At 39.9% G+C, this 17,468-nt stretch overlaps 1 protein-coding gene and 1 long non-coding RNA gene across 8 annotated transcripts in view; both read right to left on the bottom strand.

Moving 5' to 3' along the window:
- The window catches only part of LOC109414753 (uncharacterized), an 85,405-nt gene extending 75,256 nt beyond the window's left edge, over positions 1-10,149 (bottom strand). For 5 of the 7 annotated variants that reach the window (XR_009996560.1, XR_009996564.1, XR_009996562.1 and 2 more), the window contains exon 1: positions 9,755-10,148. This is a non-coding gene — a long non-coding RNA (uncharacterized LOC109414753). Of the gene's footprint in view, positions 1-9,754 lie in introns of all 7 variants that reach the window. The other 2 variants (XR_009996566.1, XR_009996561.1) reach the window with 2 other exon arrangements.
- Positions 10,150-11,261: 1,112 nt separating this feature from the next.
- Positions 11,262-17,468, bottom strand: part of LOC134291962 (uncharacterized) — a 24,417-nt gene continuing 18,210 nt past the window's right edge. Inside the window, exon 3 of the mRNA XM_062860519.1 lies at positions 11,262-11,379. Within this exon, the coding sequence (XP_062716503.1) occupies positions 11,262-11,379 (118 nt within the window). The remainder of the gene's footprint in view (positions 11,380-17,468) is intronic.

Below are 17,468 nucleotides of genomic sequence, written 5' to 3'. Positions count from 1 at the left end.
TTCACAACTCTGATTGTGATATATTTGCCCTTTGTGAAACATGGCTTTCTTCTGAAGATGAACTCAACTTCCACGATTTTAACATTATACGCCAGGATAGAGATGACCATTATGGGGGAGTTCTTTTGGGGATCAAAAAGACTTACTCATTTTATAGAATTCCAATCGCGACTCATCCTGGCGTAGAAATCGTCGCTTGCCAAATAAACGTAAAGGGTAAAGAACTTTGCGTAGCTTCCGTTTACATTCCTCCAAGAATTTCAATTAACCGCCGTCATCTTTGGAATGCGGTTTCTGCACTATCACATCCAGTTTTAATTCTGGGTGATATGAACGCGCATGGTACAGGGTGGGGCGAACCATATGACGATAATAGAGCGGCCGTTTTCTATGATTTGTGCGACGATTTCAATTTGAACATTTTAAATACAGGTGAAGTGACACGTATTGCATCTGACGGCAAAGAAAGTCGTCTCGACCTATCACTGGGGTCAAGTTCACTATCATTCGATTGCTTGTGGAAGGTAATCGAGGATCCTCATGGTAGTGATCACTTACCCATTATAACCACCATAAAGCATAATAGTGAAAGGTCAGACCATCCAATTCAGGTTCCTTTTGACCTCACAAGGAATATCGATTGGCAAAAGTATGCAGAAGCGGTATCTTTTGGCATCGAATCATTCAATCCCCTCCCACCTTTGGATGAGTATCGATTCCTGTCTGAACTGATATATAAGAGTGCATTAGAATCACAAAAACGACGTGTTCCAAGTGCAACCTTCAAAAGAAGACCAGCCACACTAGGCTGGGATGATGATTGCACCCAGTTGTATCTTAAAAAATCGGATGCTTTCAAAACTTTTCGTAGGCACGGTACCTCAGATCTTTATCAAGAGTACGCAAAGCTCGAAAGACAGTTGAGAAACCTGCTGAAAGCGAAGAAGCGTAGTTATTGGCGACACTTCATTGAGGGTCTCTCAAGAGAAACTTCAATGACAACGCTTTGGAGAGTGGCTCGCAACATGCGAAACCGCTCTTCTTCTAATGAGAGTGACGAATACTCCAACCGTTGGATATTCAGCTTCGCGAAAAAGGTCTGCCCAGACTCAGTCCCAGCACAACCGATTTCTTGGGAAACATCCCCAAGAGACGGTTCTCTGGACAGACCCTTCACTATGCTGGAACTTTCTATGGCTCTTCTTTCATCAAACAATTCCGCTCCGGGACGCGATATGATCAAGTTCAATCTTCTAAAGAATCTCCCAGATATCGCGAAAAGACGATTACTGGACCTGTTCAACTCATTCATGGAGAACAACATCGTTCCGCATGAATGGAGACAGGTCAAAGTAATAGCTATTCAAAAGCCTGGTAAACCAGCGTCTGATCATAATTCATACCGTCCAATTGCTATGTTATCATGTTTAAGGAAATTGTTGGAAAAAATGATCCTATCACGACTCGACCATTGGGTCGAATCGAATAACTTGCTTTCAAATACACAGTTCGGGTTTCGCAAGGGCAAAGGAACAAACGATTGTCTAGCGTTGCTTTCAACAGATATTCAACTGGCCTTTGCGGAAAAGGAGCAACTGGCTTCAGTTTTCTTGGATATTAAGGGCGCCTTTGATTCAGTTTCCATAGGAATATTGTCAGAAAAACTGCACAATAGTGGACTTCCAGGAATTTTAAATAATTTCTTGTATAATTTGTTGTCAGAAAAACATATGAGTTTCAATCTCGGACAACTGACAACTTCCAGAATTAGTTACATGGGCCTACCCCAAGGCTCATGTTTAAGTCCCTTGCTTTATAATTTTTACGTGAAAGACATTGATAGTTGCTTGGAAGGACAATGCACGCTAAGACAACTTGCAGATGATGCTGTGGTTTCTCTAAAAGGCCCACAGGCAGAAATGTTGCAAAGACCATTGCAAAATTCTCTAAATAATCTGTCAATCTGGGCAAGAGATTTAGGGATCGAGTTTGCTCCGCAAAAAACTCAATTGGTTGTGTTTTCTAGAAAGCGGAACCCAGCCCAACTGAAACTCAATCTTTTGGGAATAGAAATCGACCAATCTTTGACTTCGAAATACCTTGGGGTCTGGTTTGATTCAAAAGGCACTTGGGGTACCCAAATCAAGTATTTGGTGCAAAAATGTCAACAAAGGATCAATTTTCTACGCACAATTACCGGAACATGGTGGGGTGCTCACCCGGAAGACCTCATAAAACTTTACAAAACGACTATTCTCTCTGTTATTGAGTATGGCTCTTTCTGCTTCCACTCAGCAGCAAACTGCCACCTAATGAAGCTGGAACGAATTCAATATCGTTGTTTGCGTATTGCCCTCGGTTGCATGCACTCAACGCATAATGCGAGCCTAGAGGTCCTGGCAGGGGTGAAACCTCTCCAGAACCGATTCTGGGAGCTCTCGTTAAGGTTACTTATCAAGTGTGGAGTGAGCAACACACTTGTTATTGAAAACTTCGAAGAAATGCTCAATCTGAACACTCAGTCAAAATTCATGAGAATCTATCTTTTCTACATGTCATCTGATATAAGCCTCCCAGGTTATAATCCTCCTCGTGTACACTTCACTAATGACAGTTCCTCTGTTAAATACGATCTGTCCATGAAACAAGCTATTCATGGAATACCAGATCAACTTCGATGTATATCTATTCCTCGCATTTTTAACGAAAAGTACCAAAATGTCAATTCCTGTAAGAGATTCTTCACTGATGGGTCTCGCATAAATGGATCCACTGGTTTCGGTGTCTTCAATGAAAATTTCACTGCCTTCCGCAAACTTCAGGAACCTTGTTCGGTTTATGTTGCTGAGCTGGCAGCAATCAACTTCGCTTTGGGGATGATTTCCAACATGCCCGTAGACCATTTCTTCATCTTCTCGGATAGCCTTAGTTCGATTGAGGCACTCCGGTCGATGAAACCTGTAAAACATTCATCTTACTTTCTTACAAAAATAAGGGAGCAGATGGGTGCACTGGTCGAAAGATCATACAAGATTACCTTTGTATGGGTCCCCTCACATTGCTCAATTTATGGCAATGAGAAGGCGGACTCTCTCGCAAAGGTGGGCGCACAGGAAGGTGAGATCTATGATAGAAGAATTTCACATGATGAATTTTTCCATTTTGTTCGCCAGAGTTCTCTTCAAAGTTGGCAAAATGATTGGCGAGATGGCCAGCTGGGACGGTGGTTACATTCCATTATTCCTAATGTTTCTTTGCGAGTGTGGTGGTATGGTTTGGATGTAAGTCGCAATTTTATTCGCGTGATGTCAAGACTTATGTCCAACCATTACTCGCTAGACGCGCATTTACACAGGATTAACCTCGCGTTGAGCAATGTTTGTACTAAGTGCGGTTCCGGTTATGATGACATCGACCACGTAGTTTGGCAATGCCCGGATAATGACGCCTCCAGAGCGCTACTATTGGATACCCTTGAGGCCCGAGGTAGACAACCCTTTGTTCTTGTGAGAGATGTGTTGGGGACCCGCGATGTCACATACATGGGATGTATTTTCGACTTTCTTCGCTCTGCTGGTATAAAAGTTTAATTCGCTTGTGTTTTCTTCTCCAGTTTTTTTTTCTCTGTTTTGTCCTCTTTGTGTTACCAAGCTGCTCCTGGCCATCCGGAAGACCAAGTCCCAGAACAAGTTGGTACCAACACCACAAGGCACCGAATACGCTAGCAAGATGCGATTCACCACCGGATGAGCGGCAGTGAAACCTTTGACCCAATCCTTACCCTGTCCATCCCTCAAAATGTGACCTTCTAACCTCGAGCTGCCACGAGTACCCTGGCTTCCACCCACTACTAACAGATATCATTAAAAAGTTATTACTCTGTATAATGTATACTATTAAGTACAAAGAAAGATCCTCGGCTCCGTAAAGCGTTATACGCGATTGAGCCCCAAATAAATGAACTAGATAAAAATAACTCTGGTACACCATCGCCACATGTATCGATTCCCCGATCTTCTGTTTCACACACGACAGCCGATCGAATAGCTCTTCGGTTATGAAGTGGAGCTTCTCCATATCCACACCTTCTTCGTAGTTGAAACTTTTTTTGACTGCTTCTTCAGTAGCGACATTCGTACGTAACCGTAGCTTTTTCGTGATACTTTTTCAATCTTCCGCAAGACGGCATTCGCACTAGCTTCGCGACTTTATTACCCACCGGTTCCACCGCCAGAACTGGGCCACACATAACTGGACTAGCACGTAACATAAGTGGAACTCCATAGTCAGATCGAAGGAAAAAGTTGTATCATTTTTCCAGCACCTGAAACTGTTATATCTTTTATAAAAGGCGTCGAACTGTCATTTATTTTGGTAAACAAAAACATCTGATCCAACCGGTATTGCAGTTTTGGCAAGGAATACAGGAAGGGGCCCATATAGCCGAGGCGGTAAACGCACGGGTATTCAGCATGACCATGCTGAGGGTGACGGGTTCGATTCCCGGTCAGTCCAGGATCTTTTCGTAAAGGAAATTTCCTTGACTTCCTTGGGCATAGAGTATCTTCGTGCCTGCCACACGATATACACATGCAAAATGATCATTGGCAGAGGAAGCTCTCAGTTAATAACTGTGGAAATGCTCATAGAACACTAAGCTGAGAGGCAGGCTTTGTCCCAGGAGGACGTTACGCCAAGAAGAGGAGAGAGGACAGGAACGAAGATTGGCATCTGAGACATGCGTAAAACTAGCATCTAGTAATCCACTTATTCATCTGTTATAATTTCATTGAAATCTTCGAAGTAACACATCAGTTTTTGAGCCAGAGGTCCACTTATGTTATGTGACTAGGCCTATAGCCTGTTGGATAATTCACTGCCCAACACTCCAACTTAGTTCAACGAATTGCGCACGACGGAGAACACGGGGACAAGTAAGATCCGTTTGCTCGTCACGGTGGTCGGTTTATTTGAACAACAAACAATGTAGAATAGGCCTAATCAGAAAACGTTTGAAATCAGCTGATTTTGGGGTCCTTTGACAGTTCTCCTATGAAAGATCAGCGTTTACGCCTTTGTTCGGCAGTTGTAAACATACAACTGAAAAGGCCTATAACAATAATAACGTACATACATTTAGCAGAGTCGGCGGAAGGCATTGATGATAAACATCGTACACATGTTAGGCTGACCCAAATATTTCAACCATATCACGTACGTCGCAGCTGCCACTTCGGTAGAGTTGCGACGATGGATCGATTAACAACGCTCGGTCAACCCAATTTTCTCCGGTGTGTACTCAATTGAACCTTGATGGGTGATGCTGCTAGCCTCTGCGTAATACTTCTGAAATGATTTGTTAAATCACCAATCGTCACCTGGCGCGTAAGGTTGGTGACATCGAACACTGCCTCAGGCTTCGCCCAAACCTCACGGATCGTTTACGCGTGTTCCACGTCCACGTAGCTAATAGGATCCAACAGAACAATGATCTTCGCACGCGTGCTGTTCTGCAGTTTCTATCGTGAATCATCGTTAGCGTCCCGTCCGCGTTGAGAATCGGCTTGACTGCTTCCCACAGCTCCTCCAACTCCAGATACGTTTCCTTCGCGAACTTCCATCCACGTAGGTCAATTCTCGCGGCCGCTCAACCGCTTGATGGAAGGAAGTATTGGAAGGTTTTGGATCTGTTGCGATTGCGGAACCTGTTGCACCCGATCATTGCCAGCCCCGCTGATAACTGCTTCTGGAATCTTATTTTGAAAATTTTTTGGACCAATAACTCATTAGAGTAGGCACTACTTACTTCACTGACCCAAGTGTTGCGTATATAATCAAAACGGGTTTTTGTAGGGTAACTTATCACTACGACCATTTCTCTGATCTATTGTGATAAATCTAAATGAAAATCAAAACGGTTACCACGATAGCTCTTCCCATATTGCCGCTGCCAAAATATCTCCATCGAGCTGTCACAGCTCCAAAAGCTACTGTTTTATGCAATTCCAACCGACAGAAAAAGTAATACAACCAGATTGTTTTCAAAACTGTTTAAACAAGTAGGTAAAACTAGACATGACAAAATGCACTTGGTCAAGTGAAAATCGAGGAAAAGTATAACAATTGTTTTGAGTCTATTGCAGTTAATTTTGCAACGAAGATACATCAAAATTTTCACTGCGAATGGAAATCAACAAGCTTTGAACACGAGAACAAAGTTGGACTCTTGGGGGATTGATCCTAAAAAAAGACAATTTCACCATTTTCGGCCAGAGGCCGCACAGACTGAGCATTACCTAACATTAGATAACGGATAACACAAAACAACCAGAGGCCCAGTGGAGAACTTTCCGTTTCACGAAAAGTTTTTCCCGAATGGAGCGGGAATCGAACCCACACTCCGAGGCTTACGAGACACCTAAACGACTGACGCCTAACCGCTCGGCCATGAAGCACGCTACGAATGGCGTTCGGTTTTAACGCCTACTTTTATTCCATTATTTCTAACAAAATTGTCGAACAAAATGCTTGGATATTATTATTATTACTTTATTACAGACATTTTCAGCCCTAGGCCAACAAGCATCTCTTCTGCTTGGATAGAATCCTCCTTGTGAAAATCTTGGAGATTCCCCTGATCTAATTATCTATTGCTAGTGCAAACCTGCAGTAATTGTGGTAATACTATAAAGCAGGAATCCATGTTGCTATCATCACCTACACGTACTAAAACTGGCATCTAATGAATTTAAGATAGGATGTTTTGCAGGACTCTTCAGTGGATTTCTTCAAAAGTAATTCAGAGATTATTCAGCAAATAAAACATTCTGGCACATTTACGTAATACCATTTATTTCGGTAATATTCTGCCAAAACCTTAACGGGTAAACACTCGGTAGACATTTTAAACGAAAGTCGGAGATTTGATCAAACTTCAGCAAAGTTTCACAGACAGTCGATTACGTTCCACCACATTTTAGAAAAAATTATTACGTTTCAATGAGTAAGATTCCAGAAATTTCTTCAAAGGTTACCCAAGCCATCACATATCACGATATCCGCCTTTTTCGGCTTATATGGCTAATGTACAGCCAATACTTATGAAGAGATCCAGGAAAGAACTCTTGTAGACAGCCTAGAAGGAACTCCTGGTTGATCTTGGTTAATAATTCTAGTTGAATCCGTAACGCAACTACTGGAGGAACTTCTGGGATTTCATCGGGAGTTTCTCCGGGTTTCCTTCATTAACTTTACCTATGATCCCTCATGCAATACTTTCAAGGGTTTCTACAATAGTTCCTTTTGCGGTTCCTCCAAGACATTCTTCTGCGATTACACAAAGAGTTCTGAAATTATTGGAGGAAATTCACCAGAAATTTCTTCCGTGATTCTCTTAGAAGTTCTTTTACAGATTGCTGGAGAAATCCATCCCGGGTTTCCTTCAGGAATGTTTTCCTAATTTTTTTTATCCTTCCCCCCGAAACTTGTTCCATGCTTCCTCCTAGAACTTTTTCTAGGATTCTTCCAGGAAATCCATTCTGGATTCTTCAAGAAGCTCCCTCCTGAATTCCTCCAGAAACTTCCTTCGTGTTCCTGATGGAAATCCTCCAGAAGTTAATTGCGGAGTTCATTCAGGAACTTTTTATGGAAGAATGGCAGGTGGAACCTCTTTAAGAATCTCAGAAAAAAAATCTTGGGAGAATCCCCGAAGGAACTTCTGAAGGACTTCTAAACTAACCACTGGAAAATCCTTGTGTAATTTTAGAATCACAATCAAACTCCCTAGAAGGTTCTTAAACATTTCCAGAACGATTTCAATCAAGTTTCTTCTTGAAACTTCTTAGGAAATAAGAAATTGATACAGAATTCAAGTCTGGGATTTCTCTGAAGATTTCTTCTAGGATTTAACTTTAGGAGTTATATCTAAGGACTTCTCCAGGATTTCTAAGAGTATTCTAAAAAAAAACAACTTAAAGTTTACAAAAGGAAATTTCCAAAAAGAAATTCGACCACTGAAAGATTCTAAAAAGGATCTCTACATGGAAATACAGGAGGAACTTCAAGAGGAATCTCAAAAACAACTTCTTCAAAGGTTTCCACGAGGAACTAGAACTAGAAAAATTTCCTTAAAGAGCACAGAAAAAAAAACTCCAAGAAGATTTCTACAAGCAGCTTTTATAATATGTCGATAAAAAATAACTGGAAGATTCCAAAAAAAACTTGTATTGGATTCCACCAGAAAATCATGAAGGATTTTCAGAAAGAATTTCTGCAATATTTGCAGAAAAAAAGGTCCTGGAAGGTTTCAAGAACGGGCTCCGAAAAAAAATCGGAAGAAACTTTTGGACGATTCCTAGAAGGCACCTTCCCATGTAACACACATGTCATATAAAAGTTTCGACAGCGCTTTTTTGTTGTATAGAAGTTAATTTTATGTAATTTTAACAATATGTTAGAATTACGTCAAATATACTTCTATACAACCAAAACATGCGCAGTCATAGCTCTTATATGGCATGTGTGTTACTTGGGTTTGAAGGATTCCCAGAAGTAACTCATGGAGGAAATCTAGTTGTAAATCCTGGAAACGTTAACATTTGAGAAATACAGTTCTATATGGAATCCAGCTGAATTATTTCCAGAAAAAACTTTGCGGGTATCTCATAGGGACTTATATAGAAATTCCTGAATGAGTCCCAGAAGAGTTTTCTGAATGATTGCTGTAAGAACTCTTTGAAGTATCCTAGAAGAAACTCTTGAAGAAATACTAGATGAACTTTTAAAGAAACATCAGGAAAAAGTTTTGGGGAAACCCCAGAAGGAACTCTAAGAGGAATGTCAAAAAGATTTTTTGAAGAAATTAAAAAAAAAGTCTTGGAAGAATTCTTTTAGAGAGCTCCTCTAAGCAATATCACAGAAGTAGAAACTGGATTCATTAGGAACTCCTGAAAATTTTGGCAGGAACTCTTACAGAAATCTTCCAGGTATCCAAACGCAACTTGTTATCGAATTTTTAAGGATAATCAAGCAACGCTCAGAACTTCATTGGAGTCTGATAATCTGAATTGCCCCAGAAACCCACCGAAAAGTTCCAAATTGGATCATTTGACACACAACCACTCAAACAATAATTCAATTTCCATCACATTACCTGGGCAAGCGACGAAATTTTTCAATAGTTCGTTCATTATAAACAAGAGTACTATATTGAATTGATATCCATGCGTAGATAAATTCCCAATCTTCAATCCTAAAATCCAGAAATCCATCGTGTATTGATTGGGTTAATATCGGCCAAAGCTTAACCAGTTTTTTGTAATTTTTGTTTTTCCCTTGGTGTTATACCCCCATATGTTACCAAAAGACGTCATCCAATTTCAAAAATTGTGTTGTATAATTGAGTTCAACTGCATTTTTATAACATTTTCATCACGATTGAGTATTCCCAGCACTGCACATGATCACTACTGTTACGCACACACACACGCTCGCAAATTCGCCTACAAACAAGAGAGCACCAGATTATTACATCTTTTCGTCGCAAGACGTGACGCTATGTGCGACAACAACTCTTTGCAGAGCACCGTAAGAATTCACTGAATTAGAGGGAAAAAAAGAGAGCCATACACACAACACACAGCCTCTTTTGCACTTATCGAACAACACTGGCTGTGTAGTCTGTAGTCTATGATACTCCCTTCGCTTCCCAGATCGTAGTCCAAGATTCCTTCGTCCTTCAACCCTACGCACTCACTTTTTTTCTTCAGACGAAGAACGAAGACGACGATACCACGATTAACGCGATAGATGGCGGCGCAACCCGTGCGCATTCAATCACCGGAAACTTTTCCCGCAATGGTTTCGAAAAACCGATACTATTCACCGATGCACCAACAAGAAGGATAGAATCGACAGAATGTATGAACCACCACGGAAACCAGTCGCGAAAATATGGAAGGAGCGATCAATCGCAGCAACGGTCACGAACGACTCTCATCTACTGACTGACTGACTGACTGATTGACTGGATTACGATGACGTCTGGAACGGAGCACTGAGAGAGATGCAGAAAGATGTCACACAGTGTGAGCGAAAATAAGGCACAGAACGAGAGGAACGGGAGAGAGAGAATCGTGCTCACGCATCAAACGCACACACACGAGCACAGTATTTAAGAAGAAGTTCTCTCTTTCGGTGCATCTGGGGCATTGTGAGCGTGTGCGGTAAAGTGGGCAATCGATCGATAGAACCAGTGCGGTGTCACAAACACTAGGACCAGGGCTGTGTTTGATAGAAACGTCACGTTAATAGTTTATTATGACAGTTGTACAGGGGGATGTGAGCCGTTAGCTGTCAAATAGTTCCGCTAGTCACCACCAGGGATAGAAACAAAATATTTGAAATGACCGGCTCTATGATGAGCGTTGGGGAGGTTTTAAATTTGAATAATGATAAATTTGTGTTCCTCAATGATATTTTTCAGATTTCAAATGGATTTTTAAATAAGCTCCCGGGCACCAGAATAAATTATAATTTGAATTTTAGTCCAGTTTGACGTGCAGATTAAAAATGTAGATTTATCTGAACACCTTTAAAGAAGCCAATCGATATTTCAATATAATTTAGCAATGTATATGGGCCCATATAGCCGAGGCAGTAAACGCACGGGTATTCAGCATGACCATCCTGAGGGTGACGGGTTCGATTCCCGGTCGGTCCAGGATCTTTTCGTAAAGGAAATTTCCTTGACTTCCTGGGGCATAGAGTATCTTCGTGCCTGCCACACGATATACGCATGCAAAAATGGTCATTGGCAGAGGAAGCTCTCAGTTAATAACTGTGGAAGTGCTCATAGAACACTAAGCTGAGATGCAGGCTTTGTCCCAATGAGGACGTTACGCCAAGAAGAGAGAGAGATGGATTTCGAAGAAAATTAAAAACAATAGATATGTTTTGATGACATTTTTTTAATTACAGTCTATAAAAGCATCTCACGGTAATTGAAAACAAAAACTCCTTTATACCTTATTAATAAGCTTTCAGAAATTCACAATGCACAGTGATGCAGTTACCTATGGACATAAAAATACTACGAGTATCATCAGCCTTGTGGAATAGTAGTGTACAATAAGGAGTGTATTCACAGTTGATTCATGCTTGTAAAATTGTTCCTAAATTCACCGTTCACTTCGTTGCGAATTTGCTATACATATTTTTGTTCTGCTTCTATGTAACTTAGTTTAGTACGTACGGATTACGATTTAGACGCGTATTAGTTCCGGATCGGACGTTACCGGATCGGGTGTGGTTGGTAGATGACTGGTGCCCGGGTCGTAGTCTGCGTTGTTGTCCCCGGGCAGTTCGGTGTACTCGGAATCTCTGCGAATTGTAGGAAATTGGGACGATTAGAGGCTTGGTTAAAACTACGAGAAAGGTTACATAACGTTATCCGAGAACCATGATATGTTAGTAAAATGTAGATGATACAGTGAGAAAATGAATTCATTTCTAGCAAAACCGGGAGGCTATTGAAACAGGATTTACAAAAATCACAGTTATGACAGTTATGAGCAGGGATGGAAAATGTCACGGAATTTCATGAAAAAATGTCATGACATTTTTCTATTTTCACCACTTTTGGTGCAAATTTATGTTCGTACGCATTATCAGTCTATAATGCTGATTAGTTATGGATAATCAATGATGCTGTCGATTAACAATTCCTACTAGGTGCAGTGAAATTAGCAAATAACGTAATGACATGTTCCATCCCTGTATGAGTTTCAGGATTTTGAATTTATGAATTGTAGAGTTTCGGTATGAAGCCTGAAATCCCAAAAAGAACCTTCAGCATGTACTCTCATTGTTAACGGCCACGCAGTCTTACGATTAAAAAAAAACGAGTTGTTTTATTGAATCGACGTTTCGACACGGAGATAAAGTTTTCCTCAAGAGGAAACTTTAATTGGTAGTTAGATGTTAAGACACAAATGTTAAAAAACCAACTACCAATTACAGTAAAAGAAGATTGGAGAGCATTGTTATTCTGGTTATCCAGGTGAAATAGCTACTTTTTTCCTGGATGAATTCAGTATGTTACAATGAAATGGAATACCACAATGTGTATTAATGGCAGATACAGGGTTGGTAACCATCAGTTTCGTCGCTGACGAACGACGAAAAACTAAAAAAGTTCGTCATCAAATAAAACTTTGTCATTTGCATTATCATCGGCGACCAACAAAGAATCCACGACTATATTGAACCGAAAATAAAACTGGGAGCTACAGTTTTCGTCATTCTCTTTTGTCTTCTTCTGCAATGACGAAAACCGAACATGTAATCGTCCCATGGCATCTAACTGCAGACAAAAGGCGAACCAGTCAAGGTTTTTATTGTTAATTTAAGCCTCCACCCTTTCGAGCTGCTAAGTTAGCTCTGCTGGTATGCTTGTTGCGTTGCCAATCCGAGGGTTTTTGGTTCGATTCCGAATAAAGCCGGGTTTCTTTTCTGCATTTTTTTTTCCAGTCAGCCATTCTCGTGATGCTGATATCGTTGTCTATACTTTCTCGTTGCAATGGAGGAAGTTTGAAAAAAAATTCTAAAGCTACATCTAAATCAACAATTCTAAATGAAAACAGGTAGTACCGATTATCTTGACTATTTTGAATAATATTTCTCAAGAATTCTTTGAAGGATTATGAATTCTTCCAAAAATTGACTGCAAATATATCCAGAATTAGTTCCGAAGTTCCTTTAAGGATTACTCTCAATATTCTCTCAATGGTTCTTCCTTGAATTCTTTCCCGGATTCCTTGGAAGATTTAAAACATCTATGGAAATTACTTCCTTACAGAAAAATGGTTCATGGACCTATAGGATGCTACAACGTATTAGAAGTGTAACAACCATTCATTGATTACGCTTGTAGATCTTAAAGTCTTCACTCGTGGAAGTTCTTGGAGGTCCTAGATCATCTTTGGAAATTATTTCTCTACAGAACTGTGCTCTCTGGATCTGTAGGACGCTACATTTTGTATCAGTAATGTGGCAACAAACCATTGATATCGCTCGTAGATCTTCAGATCTTTACACGTGGAAGTTCTTGGATGACCTAAAACATCTATGGAAATTACTTCCTTACAGAAAAATGGTTCATGGACCTGTAGGATGTTACAACGTATTAGAAATGTAACAACCATCCATTGATTCCGCTTGTTGATCTTAAGGCCTTTACTCGTGATAGTTCTTGGAGATCCTAGATCATCTTTGGAAAGTATTTCTCTACAAAACTATGCTGGACCTGTAGAACGCTACACTGTATCACTGTTAAGTGGCAAAAAACCATTGATAACGCTTGTAGATCTTCAGTTCTTTACACGTGGAAGTTCTTGGAGGACCTAGAACATCTTTGCAAATTCATTTCTTACAGAAAAATGGTTCATGGACCTGTAGGATATTACAACGTATCAGTAATGTAACAACAAACTATTGAATACGCTTGCAGATCTTAAGGCCTTTATTGGAGGACCTAGATTATCTTTGGAGAGAAGTTCTAGAACCATGCTCCATGGTCCTGTAGAATGTTACACCGTATCAGTCATGTAAGAACAATCCATTGATTACGGTCATAGTTCTTAAGGCCTTAACTCGCAGAAGTTCATGAAAGACCAAGCATATCGTTGGAAATGATTTCTCTTCAACACAATGCTCAATGGACCTGTAGGACGTTACACTGCCTCAGTAATGTGACAACAAACCATTGATAACGCTTGTAGATCTACAGGTCTTTACTCGTAGAAGTTTTTGGGGGACCTAGAAAATCTTTGGAATTTAGTTCCTTACAGAAAAATGGCTCATGGACGTGTAGGATGTTACGACGTATCAGTAATGTAACAACAAACCCTTGATTACGCTTGTAGATCTTAAGGCCTTTACTCGTGGGAGTTCTTCCTAGATCATTTTTGGAAAGTAGTTCTCTACAGAGGCATGCTCCATGGATCTGTAGCATGTTGCATCGTTTCAGTCATGTAAGACCAATCTATTGAGTACGCTTGTAGATCTTAAGGCCTTAACTCGCGGTAGTTCATGGAAGACCTAGCATATCTTTGGAAATGAATACTTTTCAGTACAATGCTTAACAGCGGAGACAGCGGGTTCGATTCCTGTTCCAGTCGGAAATAAATTCTCGACTCCCTGGGCACAGTGTATCATTGTACTTGCCACACAATGTACAAATTCATGCAATGGCAGGCAAAGAAAGCCCTTCAATTAATAACTGTGGAAGGGCGCAAAGAACACTAAGTTGAAGCGGGGCAGGCCAAGTCCCAGTGGAGACGTAGAGCCATAAAGAAGAAGAAGAAGAAAAAGATTAATCTCATTAGGGATTTAAACATGTTCCTATCTGACGTACACGGTAAAAAAATTAGTCAAATCATGAGTTTAGGGCTAGGGGAAGGACACTAGATCAAAAAACTAAAAAAAATATATTTTCAACCATAATCGATAAAAAAACATCGAGAAGCAAATAAATATTCACTCTTAGACCTTCGTTTGTGGTTTAAACAAAGGATTTAGGTAGAGTTTAGGGACCCTATTCGTCCAAGATACTTCATATGCACTCCGAAATATCGTTCGAGAACTTTCATCGTCATTTTTGCCAAAATTAGCATTAGGAATTCCAATTTCCAGTAGAGACTTCTCAGGAATCAGTCAGAAATAGCTTTTGAAAAAAAAACGCAATGAATTTCTTTAAGTTTTACTTCAATTACATGCAGCTTTTTCAATAACTGTACTATTAATTTCTCTGGTGTTTCCTGGATTTTCTTAATATTGTTCAAAATATTCTCCCACATATTATGTCAATATTTCTGTAGGAGACGCCTTTATTTATTTGATCTCTACAAATTCTATCGGAATTTCTTGAAGAAAAAAAAATCGTCTGCACACTGTGGGCTTAATGAAAGAATACCCGGGGTAAATGTAGCATTGACCATCAAAACATAAAATAATTGATAAAAACCTGAAAAATGTCTGAAAATTGTTCCGGAGACATCTAAGCAATAGCAAAATTGGATATCAGAAGATCAACGGATAGCTCGCTGCTATAGGGTTGGTAGTTCAAACAATAACTCAATCCTCATGTTTCACTTTCTACTACTACTTAGATCTGGATTGGCGATCTAGAGCTTCATTCCACTAGGCCAACTAAAATCCTGAAATCGTCCATGCAAATCATTTTCTGAATATTTTCTGGAAATTTTAACCGAAATTTTTGTCTCTAGCCTTATGTGGAGAGTCTCTCAGTTTTTTTTTTGAAATTCATCAAAAATAATCTCTCTTAAAACGCCGATATTCCTCAACTTTTTAATATGAAGGCCCTGACAAATAACAGTAGAAAATTCAGACTCTGATTGTAGTTGCATCTGAACTCTCCAGGAATTATAGAGAACTTTCACTGACTCAAATGGAGAAGAATTGTCAGAGAAATATTTGCAAACTTGCGTAAAAAAATGTTCAGGGATTATTTACAAATTCATCAAACATTTATGCAAAAGTGAACTAAACCGGTCCTCTGTCAAGTAAGATGGGGTAGAACACATCCAATCATTGCGTTGTTTATCAGGAAAATCCTGATCAGCTTCATCATAAACGAAATTCTTTTATTTCTCTAGTGACAGAAATCTATCATTTAGGCATACTAGTGCCACCTAGCGGATATACCTAGAATAAACATGTTCCTCATCGAATAGCTCTTGATATCATTATCAACTTTGTCGAAAACGAAATTCTTCTATGTGGTGGGATTCTCAAGATAGAGCAGTTTAGAAATTCTTGGACTAGCGGCACCTAGCGAGTAATCCTAGAATCAAATTCTAGGATCTTCTCAAAAAGTTTACAAATTTTTATACTCATTATAGGGCCAACTAGCAGATAAACCTAGAATCAACTACTTCATTATCGAGCAGCTCTTGATGTCCTGTTCAACTTTTCCGAAGGCAAAATTTTGCTGTACAGTCTAATTCTTGAGCTAGAGAAGTTTAGAATTTCAAAGGCTCTCTTGCGCCACCTAGCTGATAAATCTAGAATCATCTGACTCGTCAAATAGCTTTTGATGTCCTGATCAACTTTATCGAAGAAGAAATTCTTCTGTGTGATCTGATTCTGGAGATACAGCAGTTTAGATTTTTTTAAGAGATACTGTTAGCGACACTTAGCGGATAAACCTAGAATCATCTAGTTTATTATCGGATATCAATTTATATCAAGGTCTACCCTGATCAACATCATCAAAGACGACATTATTCTATGTGGCCTGACTCTCGAGATAGAGATGTTTAGAAATTCTTAGACTCACAAGCGCCACCTAGCGGATGCATTCAGCATCAACCAGCTTAGCATTGGATAGCTCTTGATGTATTTGTTGATCAACTATGCCGAAGATGAGCGATTTAGAATTTCTTAGACTCACTATTGCCACCTAGCGGTTAAACCATTTGATGAACGCGTTCATCATTGGATAGCTGTTATGTTCTTAACAACTTTGCTGAAGACTCCGTACTTAACCTATTTACGCCCAGTGATCTGTTTATAAATCAGTAACTTTTGCGATAACTGCGGAGAAATGAAGCATTTTGGAAGACTGGTGTCTTCAGCAAAGTTGTTGAGGAGGTCAAGGACTCTCCGATAGTACGTTATTTAGTACGTATTCGCTCCAAGAGGTGGCGCTAGTGATCATGAAACATTGTGCTTTGATAGATGTTTCGTCAACAGCCATTGCCAATACCGTCGCGCTCGTATCTTGAGAATCCAACTACATAGAAAGTTTTTGTCTTCAGCAAAGTTGAGCAGGGCATCAAGAGCTATCCGATAGTGAACTAGTAGGTTCTAGGTTTATCCGTTAGGTGGCGCTAGTGAGTCCTAAAAAAAATTAACCTCTGTATCTCGAGAATCCGACTACATAGAAGAATTTCGTCTTCGGCAAGATTGATCAGGACATCAATAGCTATCCGATAGTGAACTAGTTGGTTCTGGTTTTATCTGTTAGGTGGTGCTAGTGAGTCATAAAAAGTTTAAGCCTCTGTATTTCGAAAACCCGACTACATAGAAGAATTCTGTCTTCGGCAAGGTTGATCAGGACATCGACAGCTATCCGACAGTGAACTAGTTGGTTGTAGGTTTGTCCGCTAGGTGGCGCAAGTGGGTTTTAAAAATTCTGAACTTCTGTATCTTGAGAATCAGACTACATAGAAGAATTTCAGAATTTCGTAATCAACAAGGTCTATCAGGACATCTAGAGCTAACCGATACTGAACGTGTTGGTTCTAGGTTTATTCACTAGGAGGCGCTAGCACGTCATAGAAAATCTTAACTTCTGTTACTCAACAACCAGACTACATAGAAAAAATTATCTTCGGTAAAATTGATCAGGACATCAAGAGCTATCCGATAGTGAACTTATTGGTTCT

Source organism: Aedes albopictus, chromosome 1, assembly GCF_035046485.1.
Source record: "Aedes albopictus strain Foshan chromosome 1, AalbF5, whole genome shotgun sequence".
In the NCBI taxonomy this organism is placed as follows: Eukaryota; Metazoa; Arthropoda; class Insecta; order Diptera; family Culicidae; genus Aedes; species Aedes albopictus.
Note: the sequence above shows the minus strand (reverse complement) of the source record. Positions and strands in the feature narration are given on the sequence as shown.